The following is a 16955-nucleotide window of genomic DNA, read 5'->3' on the forward strand; positions in this document are numbered from 1 at the left end:
TGTAATTATAAAATAATTTTATTTCAAGTAACAAATCAGTTTTAGTATTATTCTGCAGTACATGGAGCTGAAAATCTGTTTCTTCATTAATCTGTGATAATGGGAATGTTTCAGTTCTAAATAACTATTTTACATTCAATCATATTATTGCCATATCGATTCAAAAATAATAAATGCACAATAATGCACTGACACAAACGTTTACTTCTGCAGTTTCTTGTCCTGAAAAGGACTGTTTTGTGGCCTGTGTGGAGACTCGATGGATGGTTTTGAAGAACTGCATCTTGCATTTTAACAAACTCTTCTTGTAATACTCATGTGTTTCAACATTGTGAACTCAAGACACCAGTACCAGAAAATGTACATTTTTCATAGTCAAACAGCCTAAGAGAAAGAGATACAGAGAGGAAGCGAGCGAGCGATACTAAGGCTTTAAGAAAACATTATGTTGTAGTCACAGAAAATCAAAGGCACAGTAAACTGTCAAGAACAGTTCATGTTGACTATTAATACAGCTGAAGTGAAGAGACGTGGAGGCTGAGCATTCTTAGCTGTTGGTCTCAGCACAGCGCTGTGCCATGCTTCATGTTCTGGGCACACTTTCTTCCAAGATTGGCCCCCTCCATCAGCAGGTCAGCCAGCCGATCCAGACCCAGGCAGACGGTGAGAGGGGCGATGAGGCCGTACAGACCCCCCAGCATAATGCTCAAGGGCCAGCCGAGAAACAGCAGCACCAGCAGCCAGAAGATGCCCCAGAAAAACGAGCCGAATGACATCCTCTGCTGCAGGAATACAAAACAGCTTTTTAACATTTCATCCACACACTACTACTCTTTTTCAAAGTCAGTGCATTCACTTCACCAAGCAGTGCTGTTCTCCAGGAAGAATTTGGGTTTTAATATTAGGATGCAAACACACTCCTGCCTTCAGAATAATAATACATTGCTGCAACAGAGTTTCAGAGCTAATGAGAGCAGTGGTTAGGAGAGAGTGAGATCAGATACATCACTCCCTTAAAGGAACATTTCACCTGGAAAGATGACAATTTGCAGAAATCTACACAAACTCATCTACCTCCTCGATGGCCTGTGTTTATTCATCAGATTTGTAGAAATGTAGCATTGCATCAGTGTTTCATCAATGGATGCACTTCAGTGAATGGGTGCCGTCAGAATGAGAGTCCACACAGCTGATAAAAACATCACTATCCACACTAACATCTGGAGAAGACAAAAGCTGCATGTTTTTAGCAGACAAATCCATCCACATTTTTTTTTTTACTTTAAACCATCACTTCTGGCTAAAATACAAATCCATAATATTGCTTCCTCCAGTGAAAAAGTGGCCTGGTGTTAATCAGGAGAGAAATCTGCACAGACCAAGCTCTATTTACAAGCCAAAACAGCTCTAAACCAATGTGGCTGGATTTTGATGTGAGAGACAACAGGAGATGCACTTTCTCTCTAGAGGAAGCATTATTATGGATTATGGACTCATATTTTGTCCATAAGCAACAGATTTAAGTATAAAAAAAACAAAATGTATTGATGTCTTTGTTTCTTACAAACACGCAGCTTTTGTGCATCACTTATTGAGATGTTTTAATAACCTGTTAGATTGTGACGGCACCCATTCACTGCAGAGCATCTGTTGCTGAGTGATGCAATGCTGAGTTTCACCAAATCAGACGAAGAAACAAGCTTGAACTTCGATGGCCTGAGCTTGAGTACATCTGGATGTAAATCTCACTGTGATTTCACAGGGTATTTTTCTGCACAGGTGGCCAAATTCCTTCAGAGCATCTGAGAGAGCACTGAATGGAGAAACCAGCTCTCAAAGGTTAGGTCAGGAGCCACAGTACATCAGGACACACAACACTGATGGAGAGCAGTGCAATAGTAATGCAGTATGTCATGTTCATTTGTTGGGTAAAAACAGCCATTAGTTCACAGTGCATTAACTAATTATACAATTTAGTTTTTTAAAAATCTGTTCGTAAACGCTGAAATTAGCATTACCTTAGATTAATAAATACTGCAGAAGCATTTTTTATTGTTCGTTCCAGTTTAACCTTATTTTAAAGCGTTCATATAATGCATTGGTTTGTTGTGACGAAAATGTTTATTTAAACTATTTTTGTTAACTTTTTTCAAGTTATTTATTTTTGTCATGAATTTGCAGCAAACTTCTTCACTTTGGAATCATTTCAGTTGATTACAGACACTGAAATATATTTAGGTTCAATAGGTTTACCTTCATGTGATTTGTCATAAATGACTGAGCAAAAAGTGGCACATCTTACCCCAACCTCACTCCTCATTTTAATATTTAACTGATAGTAATGTAAATAAAAGTAATTTCCCCCATACCGTAATGCCATTGAAAATGTGGGCTTCCAAAAGAAAAGACTTACTTTGACTCTTGTGCACTAAATGGTTAATGGTATTTTAAATAAATGTTCATAAAATGACACAATTTTAAACCAGAAGGCATGTGATCAGCGTGCGGTCTACTACAGTAACTGACAGTAAACGCCCAGGCTGGTTTGAGGAAATCACATGCTGCTGTGTCAGTACATTCTGCTCTGGACTGTTTCAAGTGTTCAGCTTGTAATGAGACCATTTACAAAAACATTCTTCAAGCTGATAAAACACGACATATAAAACTCTCTTTAAATCCACATTGAAGGTTAAATCACATTTAGCTCACCCTGGTGTGTTACTGACCAAACCTGCTAGTCTTGAACATGAAAATGAAAGTACTTACTGGGAGCGACTGTTGAGCTGCGTAATAAGTTGTTCTTGAAAGCTCAGTAAATGTTTCCTGGAGACCCTGATGAAGACGAGTTTCCAGCAGTCTGTCACAGCTCTGGCAGCGCTCGGCTCAGGCAGCTGGAGAAAGACGTCTTTCACAAGTTACACAACCAAAGCATTCATGTGATCTAACCGCAGATATGTGCTCAAGTTCACAGGGATATCACCAGCTGCTAAAGCTAAAACCATTCAATAAAATAATTATTTCTGATTTGTTAAAGTTGAAGCACTAAAAAATTATTACTTAAAACATTAAATGCATTTTTTTACAAGGTTTTATAAACTATGTTAAAAAATCTTAAAAAAGAAAACTTGAGTTACACAGTGTCTAATGAAAACTGGCTATTGGGATACAAAACAATAAGACTTTAGGGGAAAACGATGGTGTGTTAAATAAAAGGCATGACAGTTCATTTGTAATGAATTTTTTATTACAAAAGATGAATGAACATTCAACACTCAATGTTCATTAACGGTAATTATCTTAAAAAAAACAACAACAAAAACATCTGTAGGTGAATGAGGTTGTCTAGGCCTCTTCGTCCTCATCACTGTCTCCGCTGTCGCTGTCTCTGCCTGGGTGTTCAGGCATTTTGGTATGATCCTGCTCTTCTTCAATCTTCGCCTCTCCCTCCTCTTCCTCCACATTCTTCGTCTGTCCCTCCTCTTTCTCCTCAATCTTTGTCTGTCCCTCCTTTTCCTCAGCGGCCGTCGGATGCTGCTCTTCACTGGGAGTCTGACTCTGAGTCTCGGGACGCTCTTCGTCGGCCTCCATGGGCTCCTCTGAATTCAGCAGCTGACGAGGAGGATCCAGGAGCTGCTGCTGCTGCAGAAAGAGAAGCAGTAAATTAATCATTAACCGTGATTCAGACACTGTACCGTTTGACAGAAATGATCCCCAGTTTGAGTTAAAATTGTTGATGCATCTTCATTTTTCCGCATCTCATTGTTAACTTACAATGCATTCGCCTGCATCATTTTGTCCTCTTAATAAAACATGACTCAAAATTCAATTTTAACATTCTAGACCCTAAAATGAGTGTTAAAACTATTTTGAAACAACAGTGAAATTAATAGAAAATAACAAAAAAATAAGTTTATATAAACCTCATATTTAAGCACAGTCAATGACTATGACCATGTTAATTTCATTGGTCAGAACAAAAGGAGCAGATGGGCTGAATGAAAATGCAAATTCATTCTCTGGCAGTAAGAAATGCAGAACAGTTAGAACAAAGTTACACAAAGTTAGAAGCACTACTTTATTGAGCATCATATAAAATGCAGTTAAACCGTCTTTAAAGTCACTTCCCTTCAGTTAAACTGGATTTGCACAAATCATGTGAATGGATGGTGAATGGTGAATTCAATGTCAGAATGGCAAATAACTTTAAAATCCCCATTAAAATCGAATGATACAAAAAATGATATTTTGTTATGAACCTTTAAATGAAAATTTAATTACACTACAAAAATAGTGGGCTCAAAACCGAAAAGTTTCCATTGGGACCTTGCTTTGCTCATGGCGGAAGCAAAGCACCAGTTTAATGTGCATGAGGTTCTGACGTTCAAAACAAGACATTACTACAACAGACAGCATTTTACAAACGCTACAAATCAGACTCAAAGCTCTTACTAAATTAAGTTATCTTTATTTTAATAATAACAATTTAATATTTTTTTTTTAAGTGTCATCCACAAGTGCTTAAACTTAAAAGATTGTTGTCTGATAACCTCAGGAGGAGAAACTAAATATTATATGAGCTGCTTTATTTTCTATTGCAAATTTTGCTATGTAATTACCAAAATGGGTTTTGTTTGTCAGCAGGAGTTAACTCACTGGATCATTTATCATCAAGAGAGAAAACAAATAAATTGTTATTGCTTAGTCACATGACACCAATTTGTGCTCTATTCAAGGGTAGCTGCTCACACGTCCGAGCTGTTTAAAGCTCTGCATCATACGTTAGAAACATGAGCACACTTACTTGTCTGTGCTGCTGCATGCTCTGAATCATGTGCATATACATGTTGTAAACCAGGTTAGCCATCTCCGGCATGTCCTTGATCACCTGATCAGGCCGGGCTGAGCGCTCCTCCGTCTGGATGGACGGAGAGAGAGAGAGACGGATAGATAGACAGAGAGAGAGAGAGAGAGAGAGAGAGAGGGCACAGTTCAGCACAGTTCTCCAGGAAACGCTCAGTCACAAGACTCACATTTAAAACAACGTGTCAACATGTATATGTTTTTTCCAGACAAAGAAAGCGAAACCTGACTGATACAATTCAAACCTACTGATGATATAAAGACTAACTTCACAAAAACAGATGCTTTGCCAAACACAAATAGCTTCTGCTACACGTGTTATAAAGCTGCAGGAGACTGTGTCTTTGAGATAACGTCACATGACACACACACACACACACACTCACAGAGCTGTAGTATTCATGGGGCTGGATGTGCAGCTGCAGGGGTCGGGCGGTCAGCTGGTTAAAGGCTGGCGTCAGCTCGTAGCAGTTCTGGAAAAGAGACACTCGAGCAAATATGTAGAGTCCGAGCCTGGCACGAGACATGGCCACAACCAGACGCCGCACATCTCTGAGAGAAGACAAAACATCAGTCACTTCATATTTTGTTTACACTTCAGTTTTAAAGTTAGTCATTTTTTATTATTTTTGTTTTAACATGTCAATATAGAATTGATCATTTTTTACCAATTTTAATATTTAGATATTGTAGTACTTGAACTTAAACTAAACAAAAATGAAAATTTTTAATTAGCTGATATAATAAAATTAATTAAAAAAATTTAACATTTGAATTTCAGTTAATATTTATATTAGGTAACAATTTAGAAATGGTTAATTAATGAATTATTTAATTGTTGTTATTTAATTGCTAATATTTTAAATCAACAGCTTTAAATATGCCTTGGTCAATTTAAAAAGTGATTTGTTTTGTTCATATTTATTATAATTAAATAAAATCTTGTGTAACTTACAATATGTGACCCTGAAGCACAAAACCAGTCTTATGCTGCGTTCACACCAAACGCGAATAGAGGGTCAGGCGCAAATTATTTCAATCCGTGTCTGACGCCCGAGTTGAAAAATTTGAACTTTGATCAACATCAGCCATCTTGCAAACAGACAACAGCTAGTACTTGCCCCTCCCACAAGAAGTGGATTTCACCTCAGACGCGCGTCAATTTAGCTTCAAACTTTTTCTTTCCATACGTGTGTATTTCGCTCTAGACGCGCGAATGCATTCAAAATGTTCAAGCGGCAACCTAGACGCGGTAGACGTGAATTTGACGCTCTATTCATGTTTGGTGTGAACGCAGCATTAAGGTTCAATTTTTTGATTTATACATCATCTGAAAGCTGAATAAATAATCTCTCCATTGATGTGTGGTTTGTTAGGAGGACAAAATTTGGCCGAGATACCACTATTTGAAAATCTGGAATCTGATGCTGCAAATAAACATTGAAATTTTTTTTTTTTTTAAATCGCCTTTAAAAGTCGTCCAAATTAAGTTCTTAGCAATGCATATTACTAATCAAAAATTAAGGTTTGATATATTCACGGTAGGAAATTTACAACATATCTTAATGAAACATGTTTACTTAACATCCTAATGATTTTTGGCATAAAAGAAAAATCAATAATTTTGACCCATACAATGTATTGTTGTCTATTTCTACAAATATACCCCAGAGACTTAAGACTGCTTTTGTGCTCCAGGGACACAGATATAATATTGCTATACAATAATATAACATTTAATTCCAGCTATTTTCCAAGGCAAAGCACCTTTCTCGTTTAGTTTAACTTAACAAAACTGAAATAAAAATTAAATATGGAGATATTTAGAAACCACAAAAACTAATAAAAATTATACTAATATATATAATATATATTTAAACTATATACAAAAATAATATAACAAAATTACTAAACCTTTAAATAAAATGAACATAATAATCTAGTATTTCAATGATAGCAAGAGAACACTGATTTGCTACATTTAACCACACTTTTTTAAACCAGAATTGTCGTAAATAAGTTCCATGTGATTTTTGTGACATTAAACTATATATTTTAATAATAATTGAACAGCCACAGGAAGTGCTCACCTCAAATGTCCTACAGCTTTGGTGCGGACCAGCGAGAGGATGATATAATCGTTCTGTTGACCCTGGAACCTGTCCACTGTGGTCACCTACAAGACAAAGGGCAGTCTGTAAACAAGCAATGAGGGTTTATTTGAGCTCCTCTGCACGGGTTTAGTGCTAGCTACTGTCTGATCAGATCTAGATTTCTGAAATCATGCAGAGCCAATCCATCCTGCTGAAAGCATGATGAACGAAACCGATTGAAACTCTCCCTCAGGAGAGAACGTGTGTGTGTCTCTCAGAAAGTGATCAAGGCAACAGGTCTCAGAAACTCAAACTTTTACAGAATCATCAAATTTCATCAACTCACACAAACCCAGCCACCAGTCAAAAAAGTTCATTACATTTCATATATGCTCTCGGGCCTGATGGAAATTTATGCTGCTCAGCTGAAACTGGATCTGTGGACGACGTCCCACATGAACACACACTTCTTCTGTGACAGCAAAAATGTCAAGATAGAAATAATTTAATATTTGATTTTCTCCACTGGATTCGACACATTCTCCCTTAAACCAGCCCAGCAGTGTCTGGATCTGCTCATGGCATCACGGCACACAGCCCAGTATTCGATGTCCTGTGGCTGGTGTTAAAACAGCCTGGCGTCTCATTATCATTCTGCTCTTCCTCGGTCTCTGTGTCTGGATCTGCCTCTCAGCAGATGGTGTCCGATGTGAAATTCATCAGCGAGTCTCTGTGCCCGCTCAATACATGATGTGCATACTCAAGCGAGACTGGCCCATTTCTGTCCTGAAGAAATGTTAAATGCTAATAAACGACTGAGCTGATCTCATCTTCAGCAGAGCAACCAGTTTAACCCCTGCAAATGAAAAGGAGTCTGCTACAGGCCTTATGCACTATGCTATTACAATTAATCAGCTGCTGACACCGATTAATCAAAATACCTTCCATATCTTACAGTTCATCCAAAAATTTAAATTGTCATTTACTTAACCTGTTTGAAATTAATTGGTCTTTTGAACATGATAAAGTTCATTAAGGCTATTTAACATGCACTGTGACATTTTACCGTTTATAAACTTAAAGTCAGTTTAACAGTATTGAAATTAAAGTTGAATATGGTATTAAAAATATATATATATTTCTATGAATATGTTATCATATTTTTTTCATCATAGCATTTTTTACGAGCTGTATTCATTTTCCATTTTGCAAACCATGCACACACTTTTTTTTCTTTTTTAAATCTATTAAAGATTTGTATGTAATGTACCACTTTCAGGGGAGTCACATCATCAGAGTTGCAAATTAACTCAGAAATGGAAAATAAGGGCTAATTGAGATTCTTTCTTTTATCCTTTATTTATAATGATTATTTTTGTAGAAAATAAGTGTTTATTCTTTAATAAAATAAGGGACAGAATAAGGGACGATCCAAATATTTGTAATGTACATTAATACATAGGCCTATATCTGCCTGCAGTTAAAGTTATCATATTTGTTTTGATTCACCCGTTTATGTAGGCTACAATTATTCTAAAAATAAAAATAATGTCATAAAAAATGCCATCGGCCTGAATATATTTTATCATTATAGAATTGAGGTATTAATTTAGGAGGTGAAAATACTGTGAAATTACAAATAGCATGGGATTTTAAGGTCTATGAAATATCAATCAATAAAGCATTTTTTTTTTAACAATGGCACTTCAAGTTTTGAACTAAAATATTTCAACCATATAGTCTGTGAATAAATCAAATGCATACTTTTCAATGAAATAACACAGACTGTAGGTTGCTTCTGGTGTTTGGATTTGTACTTCAATATATTGAGCTCTGTCCATCATGCTTTTGAGCAGCTGACGGAGGATTACACTTGGTCTTAAAGCCTTCCTCAAACGCCTACGTTCACAAATGATTTTCACAAAAATAATTATCAATTGATTATTTGTTATTATTTTTGTCTTGTTAAAATAATAATATGGGCCGCGAGAAAATAATGAATAGAAAGAGTGCATACAGCATATTTCAATTTCACATATATTCATATGAATATTTAAGACACACTGCTGCTGCACAAAGAGCATATTAAATAACCCACAGTAGATCTATACAGGTGGAGCTGGGGAAGGTGTAGGGCTTCAGAGAAAATCTAAAAGCGCACGGCTAGAATCTCAAGTAAATACTAGCCAGCCGTATAAATGCAAGGATATATGCATTGATCTGCTCTTTTTACAGCAGGTTTAGTTTACAAATAACTGACAGTCAGACGATTTACATTTACAATACTTATTACTAAAAACTGCATTAACTTGTCATGCGATCAGTTCTTGGTTCATTTCGAGTCAGTCATGAACAATTTACTGATTCAATCTGATCAGAGAGAGATCAATGAGTCGTTGATTCGAGAACAGCTGCAATTGAAACGAATCATTCAGTGTGGTTTGAGAACAGATTCAACTGGTTTACTGAAAAGAATCAGCTGGTTCACTATTTTGACATCAATAACTATTCTCAGAGCTGGTGTCGATTTCGGCAAAAGTCTGACATTATGCTTTGGAATGTGTTTTTTTTTAATCCACTGAAAACATTAAGGATATGTTAGGAGACCTACTATATCAGGCTCAAAAAATGAATCCTATGACCTCAGAAGAGTCTGAAATTGATCATAGACAAATTTTATAGTCCCATTTACTTCCAACGTATGAAGAGCAGTTTAGCATTGTTACATTTCTATACATTTTTGTGCCACAAAGTAAATGATGACACTTTTAAATTGAGTCTGTTCCAGTGAACCACAGAAGAATTGTCTTCATTACGTCTCCTAGAGGCAATGAGAGTTGTTCTGCAGTCTTGAATGCTCATAGATGACTGCCGTTCACACAGACATTTCATTTATTTTTTAGGCTTGTACTCAGCAGGACCTTAACACGCTTTAGTGAGTCTGTCTGCCAATCACCCTCAACAACAAGCTACAGCAAACCTGCCCACTGCTACAAAAGAGGCAAAATAGTGAACGCTGGGCAGAAAAAACCCAACTCATTTATAGCACAGAACAAGCTGTTCACACACATTAATCCAGTTTACTCGGCCATGCATCAGCATCCAGGGTCACCGCTTCTGAAGATAAAACATGAACTCGTGGTATCAGCTGCTCTTACTTTACTGGGCTGTCCGAAGAAGGAGTTGCTGGCACATCTCTGGTTGATGACGTCTCGTATCAGGTGTTTCTGGCCGTTGTAGGTGGTCAGTATGCTGATGCGTTCAGGAGGATATCCCAGCAGACGCATGTACATAAAGAGTGCCACCGCATACTCAGCCTCCGCTAGATTCTGCAAACAAACACACACGAGTTCATAATGAACTGACAATATATACAATATTACAAAATCAAACCTTTTCAATTAATGTAATCATGATGTCATGACACGAGTAAAAAACAGAAGTAACAATGTTTTTATTTTAGAGCTCAAGAGAAATCAAAACAGAAAGCAAGGAAAGAACGAAAGAGAATTAAACAAACTAGACTGAATGATCTTGGTTAATGTTACTGATTATCAATGTAAATTAAATTTTTTTGTGGTTGATTTTACTGCAGTATAAAGACAACGTAATAAGGACATTTACATAACAAACAGCTGTATCTGAATTAACTCCTGAAACCATGCACATTCAGCTTGTGTACATTTAGTATTCCTCTGTAAACCTGTTCACATTTGAACATGTATTAATGTAATAATGAACGAACACTGCACTTTTAAGAGCACTACACAAAGCTTCAAAACACACACACACACACACACAAAAAACATTAAATTAGTGAACCCTGAAAAAATCAAATCAAAAAAAGGCTAAACCTATGTGTTGAAATTGTAGGTGGAACTTAAACTTTACCTAACAGAGCACTGCTGACACGGCAACAGCTCCAGTAGGGCACTAATAAGGGTACAAACCTACTAATAAGAGATGCTTCTTCAGCAGCTGCAAGCACTGACTGCGCAAACAATGTCCTTTCTACTGCTCTGTGAGAGGCTAATTCATACGGCCCATTAGAGCAGCGCACGCGTGTGTGTGTGTGTGTGTGTGTGCATGGATACTGTAATGAGGACAATCCCCTCCAAGACCCCAGTAAACAGTAGCGGAGCACACTCGTGTGTCTTGCACACTGTTTGCCGTACACTCATCACTTATGAACAGAGTTTGAGGAGCTTCAACACAAACCTGCCATGATCCTCAAAAAATCCATGCCATGAAATTAGGCTTCGTCTTTCCTCAACTTAACATAAGAGGATGTCACTTTTTTGGTATATGAAGTTCATATTGACATTTTACCATGCTTTTAATTGAATCTTTGCTATTTTACAATTATATAATTTTTTTGTAATTTTGTCCCAAATCCACACCTTCCATTACAGGAATAACCCATTATAAAAATATTGTTAAACATTAATTGTATAACATGTAATTTCCGCCACAGAATGAATGAGGATGATTTCTGAGGTGTTTTGGAAATGACATGTTTATGATGATTGAGGGCAGTGTTGATGATTCTTGTAATGCATGTGTATCACAGTCACCTGATAAAAGTAGGGGTTGGGTTCAGATTCACCCACGCCGTTGAAGTCCTCCACGTTAACGAGCTGGAAGTCGAAGGTGAATCCAGGGTTCGGTGCCTGGAACTCAGGCTGGAGCTGAACATGAGGGAGGTTCCCTAGCTGCTTATAGCGCCAGTTATACAGGTTACACAGACTGCAACACACACACACACACACGCACACACACACGAGAGAGAGAGAGCGTCAAAACAGGACACTTCACATCAAAAAGTGTATCTGAGGACAGAACAGCTCTGCTCTGAAGCCTAGAGAACCATCTAACTAAATTTCTTTTTTTAAAGCATTATATCTTAGTTTACACAAAACATGTATTTGCATTATTATAATTATTATTTTATATTATTGCGCTGCTTTTATCAGCTGTTTGGTCTCTACAAACACTACAAACACTAAACAAATCAGAAGTGCCATCACAAAAGCTTCAAAAGTATCTTCCAGTCTGAGAAATGGACTGACCTGGCCCGTGCTCGGCCCTGGGCGTCCAAGTCTACAGTAGGGACACCCAGACGCACAAAGCGAGTAAAAAGTGACTGCTCCATGTTTGAGTACTTCTGAAAGGCCATGTTCTTGATGACAGGAGGCAACTGATGATGATCACCAATCATAATCCAGCGTTTGAGTCGACTGTAACCGTCCTCTGGATTCTGTGTAACACAGAGACAGAAACGTTTGAGGAAGCAAGGTTACGTTACGATGAGTTAAAACAACACCACGACTCTTACTAATTGTGGTTCATGTATCTAACACTCTCTCACTAAATGTGATGTGCCTTTTGTAGCATTTCTGCTTTCGACATCCTTTTGTAATGTGATGTCCTGAATCCAGAGAACAAGTCCCTTTTATTACCAGAATAACTTCTACAAGGACAAGACTGCTGTCTTCAAGTGTGTTTTCAGGCCCATTGTGACACGTATGATGGATTCTGGAGACATTTCACTCCTAGTCATGACTTCCAGCTTGCTGATTTTAACCCTTATGCGTTGTTGGGGACGTTTTCGTCCACTAGGGGGTAAAGTTGAGACTTATTTCGGCCACAACTTTCTATGTGTTTGAGCTAATGGAATGATTTTTGGTGACAAATCTTATTTTGACCCATATTTTGGGAAAATGCTTTGAAATTTTTCAAAAACTCAACGGTACACTGTGGGCAAATTCACTACCCTTTCGAGTTGTTCGTGGACGAAAACATCCACTAAATTAAACTGCTGTAAAAATGTATCAGAAAAATATTTGTTTCAATTTTTTTTGCACAAATCTATTAATCAACCTCAGTCCTGATCAAAACTACCAAACATTAAAAAAAAATCCAAGATTTGATCTAAAGGGTTAATGGTCCCACCTAGTGATCAACTGTAAAAATAACAAATTTGACCTCTTCCCAAAAGGGAAAACCACAAACAATCAAGAATGCATGATTACATGGTGTCGTTATAATGTCGTTATAATCGAAGTCAATGGGGCGAAAACAGCCACCAACAACAAATGAGGGTGAAAAAATTGAAATCTAATGCTGCACAAAAACTAAAAATGCCTTAAAGCCAATGCTGCTACTAATCTTTTACATGCCCAAGACTGTTATAAAAAGTAAAAAAAAAAAAAAGAAAAAATCCAGCCACAATTACTTTTATATTGAAAAGAAGTAATTTTGCCCATGTTTAACAATATTTTTATTATATATTAGCTTGTATTTAATTGACAATAATGGCTGTTTGACAGTTTCCGCTGAAAAATTACAATAACATTTAACAATGCACAATTTAAAATAATGTAATTTAATAACAAGACATCATATAACACACCATAAAACACAACACAACAACACAATACAACATATAACATTATAACATAACGGCCTGGTTTCACAGACAGGGACTAGACTAAACTAACTAACCAGGCTAGACTAAATTAAGCCATAGTTCAGTTAGGACATTCAAGTTATTTTTATAAACATGCCTTAGAAAAAAAACATTGCTGGCGTTCATTTTAAGACAAAATAAAGGCACTGTTGTAATTTTAAGATCAGTCAGAGCAAATTTCTTTCAGTTGTAATAGCTCAGACTTAGATTTTAGTCTGGCATTAGGCTTTAGCCTTATCTGTAAAACCAGGGGAACATAACATAACACCCAAACAAGATTTTAGGAGAAAGAGGGTTGTACCTGTAGCAGTAGCGGGATGAAGGTCTCGATCTCCAGGATCTGAGCTGCCTCCTCCATCAGGATATTATCATACTAGAGAAAGATCGAGCATGTGAAGATTGAGGCATGTGAAGATTGAGGCATTAGTGTTAAGTGTAGACTAAAAGAGTGAATCAGTTCATGTAGTCCATTTTAAACGACCAGATAAAAACACTGATTCTCGTTTGTTGTGATGTGCACTACATCAAAGGCTTGGACATATTTCTTTCACATATTTCATAATAGTAGCAAAGCAATAAACTGATAAATGGGGAACTGCTGACGTCCTCTGTGCCACTGATACCTTAAAGCCCAGCTCCACCAGGTCGTGGCGTTTGAGGGCGGCGTGTGTGCAGGTCATGGCGATGATCTTGGCCTCTTTCACCAGCAGGTATTTGGATCTGTCCAGTCCACTGCGCAACAGCTCAAACGCCCTGAACTCCTGCAGAAGAACAGATGCATTCATGATCACCTCGCTGCTAAAACTACACAAACAAACATCGTAACCACAGCTCCTCGAACTCAAATCATTAAAAAAATTAAACCAGTCAAAGTCAATGACTCAATCAAAAAATGTGAAAGCTAATGCATTCATACAGCTGACATACTGAGTGTTTCTGACACTTCTCCCTGCAGAATGATCAACTTTAGCAGCAAGAACAAAAACAGCTCAGTTTCAATCAGACGGTCCAAACTGAGCAAAAACTTAGCATTTGGTGCAATCATTTTATATGACAAAACAGTAAGATGAAATTGTGATGCTTGTAAAGTAAATCAATGTGATATTTATAAGCAGATACTTACATAAAATTATAATTATTAGTCATCGCTCTATATCTCCAATAATAGCAAAGAAATCTGCAGACCAAATATGACACTATAGGTTTAAATGTGGTGAGTCATCACAATATTTTAAATGACTATGAATTTCACAAGGTGAGGTTGGCGTTTAAATCTCTAGCACAGGAGATTGTGTTTCTTTCTACTTCCTGTCATGTGTTAGAAACAGCATCTCTGGTTTCCTCTCAGCATGGGCGGCTCACACAGTCATTGAGTATCTGTTTCTGTTCAATCTGTGCAGTGAAGAGAGGTTAACCCAGCTGGATATATTCAGGACCGCATCCACTGGGAAATGAATATTTGATGCCATTCTGCATTAATATTAATCCAATCAAAGCATCAATATTGATGAGGCCACGTTTCAACCCTGAGTCTTGAGCAGTGACGCTTGAGAGACAGCGATGTCCAAACAGACCCAAACACAGCAGCACTGCGGCTCTGACGCACTTTATCACAGGAGCCGGATGAACACACAGGATGAAAGAACGAGAAATCGGCATCAAAGAAAGGGGCATGCCAGAATAATGAGCTTAAAAAAGAGGGAGGGAGATTATTATTGATGGATGAACAGACGATAACAAGCTCTGATCAGAACAAACACGTGCAAACTAAAGGTCAACTGATAGTGGACTTTACCGATACCGATACTGATACCGATACCGGTAGCTGGATTGGACCACACTGGATGATACTGATTAATCAAGTGATAGATTTTTAAATAACTACTGAACAAAAATTAAAATAATGCTTTATACCGTATTTTCCGGACTATAAGTCACACTTTTTTTCATAGTTTGGCTGGTCCTGCGACTTATAGTTAGGTGGGACTTATTTATCAAAATTAATTTGACATGAGCCAAGACAAATTAGCCCCCTCCAGCCACCAGAGGGCGATCTAGTGATTCAGGACAAGCCAAAAACACGGTTTAGAAAATGGATTCATGGTGTACTCGCTTATTAATGTTCATTTTTCTACATTTTGAACACAAAGTTACGGACCGCAGCTCTGATTGGTTGTTTTTTACCGGGAGCGGTCTGTAACTGCAAATGGCAATAGGACACTGGGAGGAGCCAGAGGAGCTTGATTTTTTCACAGATTATCGGTCTCATATTCTACTGTCAGGACATAATGACAGGTTTAACAAATATGTAAAAAATATATTTTTTTTTTTTACAAAAGTTCCCTACAGCACCTTTAAACATCTTTATTAGAGCCACAGAAAGACAAAGGCTTTGCTAAAAAATGCACAATACACAATTTTATAGCCAAGGGTGACGTCATAATGAACATTAATAATGATTTGGGACAAATTTAATGTAATTTAAGAGAACTATGTGAATGGCGCTCTGTGGCATCTGTTCTTCCTTTTTAAATCCCACTCAATGCAGAGCAGCCTCACGTGTCAACACAAAATACATGAGTCTCTAGAGGACGCTCTCGCAATCACACTGTATAATGACACATTGTTTTTACACTGTACTATTTATTAGGCTACAACTTCTCTATTTCTAGATAAACCTGTCCCTACCTAAAAGGTGCTAAAAAAAACACTGTTTTGTTACTATGCTTTTCTTTTTCTATGCACTTCTCTTTACCAGAACAAGCTGCAAAGTGCACAAGACTTCAATGCCGATAGTAAAAGTTCTGACTGTTAGGGATGCGTCGATCCGATACTCAGGATCTGTATCGGATCTGATACTGGCATTTTCTGATGACCGGGTATCAGTCAGACGAGACTGATACAAATCTGATATTGTGTGTATACTGTTGTGTTATTGTTGAGCTGCAAGAAAGGCAAGGCAAAAAAAAAAAAAAAAAAAAACCAAAGCACCAAACCGATTTTTTGCAGCTGTTCCATAGTTCAGTGTGAGGTACAGATTAATACTGAAGTCATTAAACTCTGGTTTTAAAACTGAGGTTTAAACTGTTCAAAGAAAAGGCTCAATAAACTAACACACTGATTTAATACACTACGTATCAAATATACTAGTATACTAGTGATGTCTGGTTCAGTTCACCGAATCAGACTGAATCGTTTGAAACTGTTCGTGTCTCCAGTAAACATTAATCCACAAATTAAGTTATTCACTTTTTAACGTGGCTGAAATAAACCAATTATCTAAATTAGTAATTAACTTACTCTATATTGCTGCTCTATACTGGTGCCTTTAGTATTATAATTATTTGTCCTATCTATCACGTTGCTGCCTTTATTACGGTGCTATACATTTAAAAGAAACGTGTTTTTGATTTCTATATAAATGTATTTGAGTTTACATGAATGTATTTTACAACAATACAAAGAGCAATGTGTAACATTTTACCAGATTGTAGACTTATTCAACTTGTGTAAATGAAATATTTCACTAGATT

At 37.1% G+C, this 16955-nt stretch overlaps 1 protein-coding gene across 3 annotated transcripts in view; it reads right to left on the reverse strand.

Moving 5' to 3' along the window:
* aqr (aquarius intron-binding spliceosomal factor) overlaps positions 1-16955 on the reverse strand; it is a 41491-nt gene continuing 24536 nt past the window's right edge. The window contains exons 27-36 of one of the 3 annotated variants that reach the window (XM_052580593.1): positions 14046-14183; positions 13724-13795; positions 12023-12210; positions 11528-11699; positions 10112-10282; positions 6951-7036; positions 5247-5412; positions 4802-4915; positions 2767-3639; positions 1-782 (exon numbers count right to left, since the gene is read on the reverse strand). In XM_052580593.1, the coding sequence (XP_052436553.1) occupies positions 3343-3639; positions 4802-4915; positions 5247-5412; positions 6951-7036; positions 10112-10282; positions 11528-11699; positions 12023-12210; positions 13724-13795; positions 14046-14183 (1404 nt within the window). In that variant the 3' untranslated portion in view covers positions 1-782; positions 2767-3342. The remainder of the gene's footprint in view (positions 783-2766; positions 3640-4801; positions 4916-5246; positions 5413-6950; positions 7037-10111; positions 10283-11527; positions 11700-12022; positions 12211-13723; positions 13796-14045; positions 14184-16955) is intronic. The other 2 variants (XM_052580594.1, XM_052580591.1) reach the window with 2 other exon arrangements.

This window comes from Carassius gibelio, chromosome B17, assembly GCF_023724105.1.
Source record: "Carassius gibelio isolate Cgi1373 ecotype wild population from Czech Republic chromosome B17, carGib1.2-hapl.c, whole genome shotgun sequence".
Lineage (NCBI taxonomy): Eukaryota > Metazoa > Chordata > Actinopteri > Cypriniformes > Cyprinidae > Carassius > Carassius gibelio.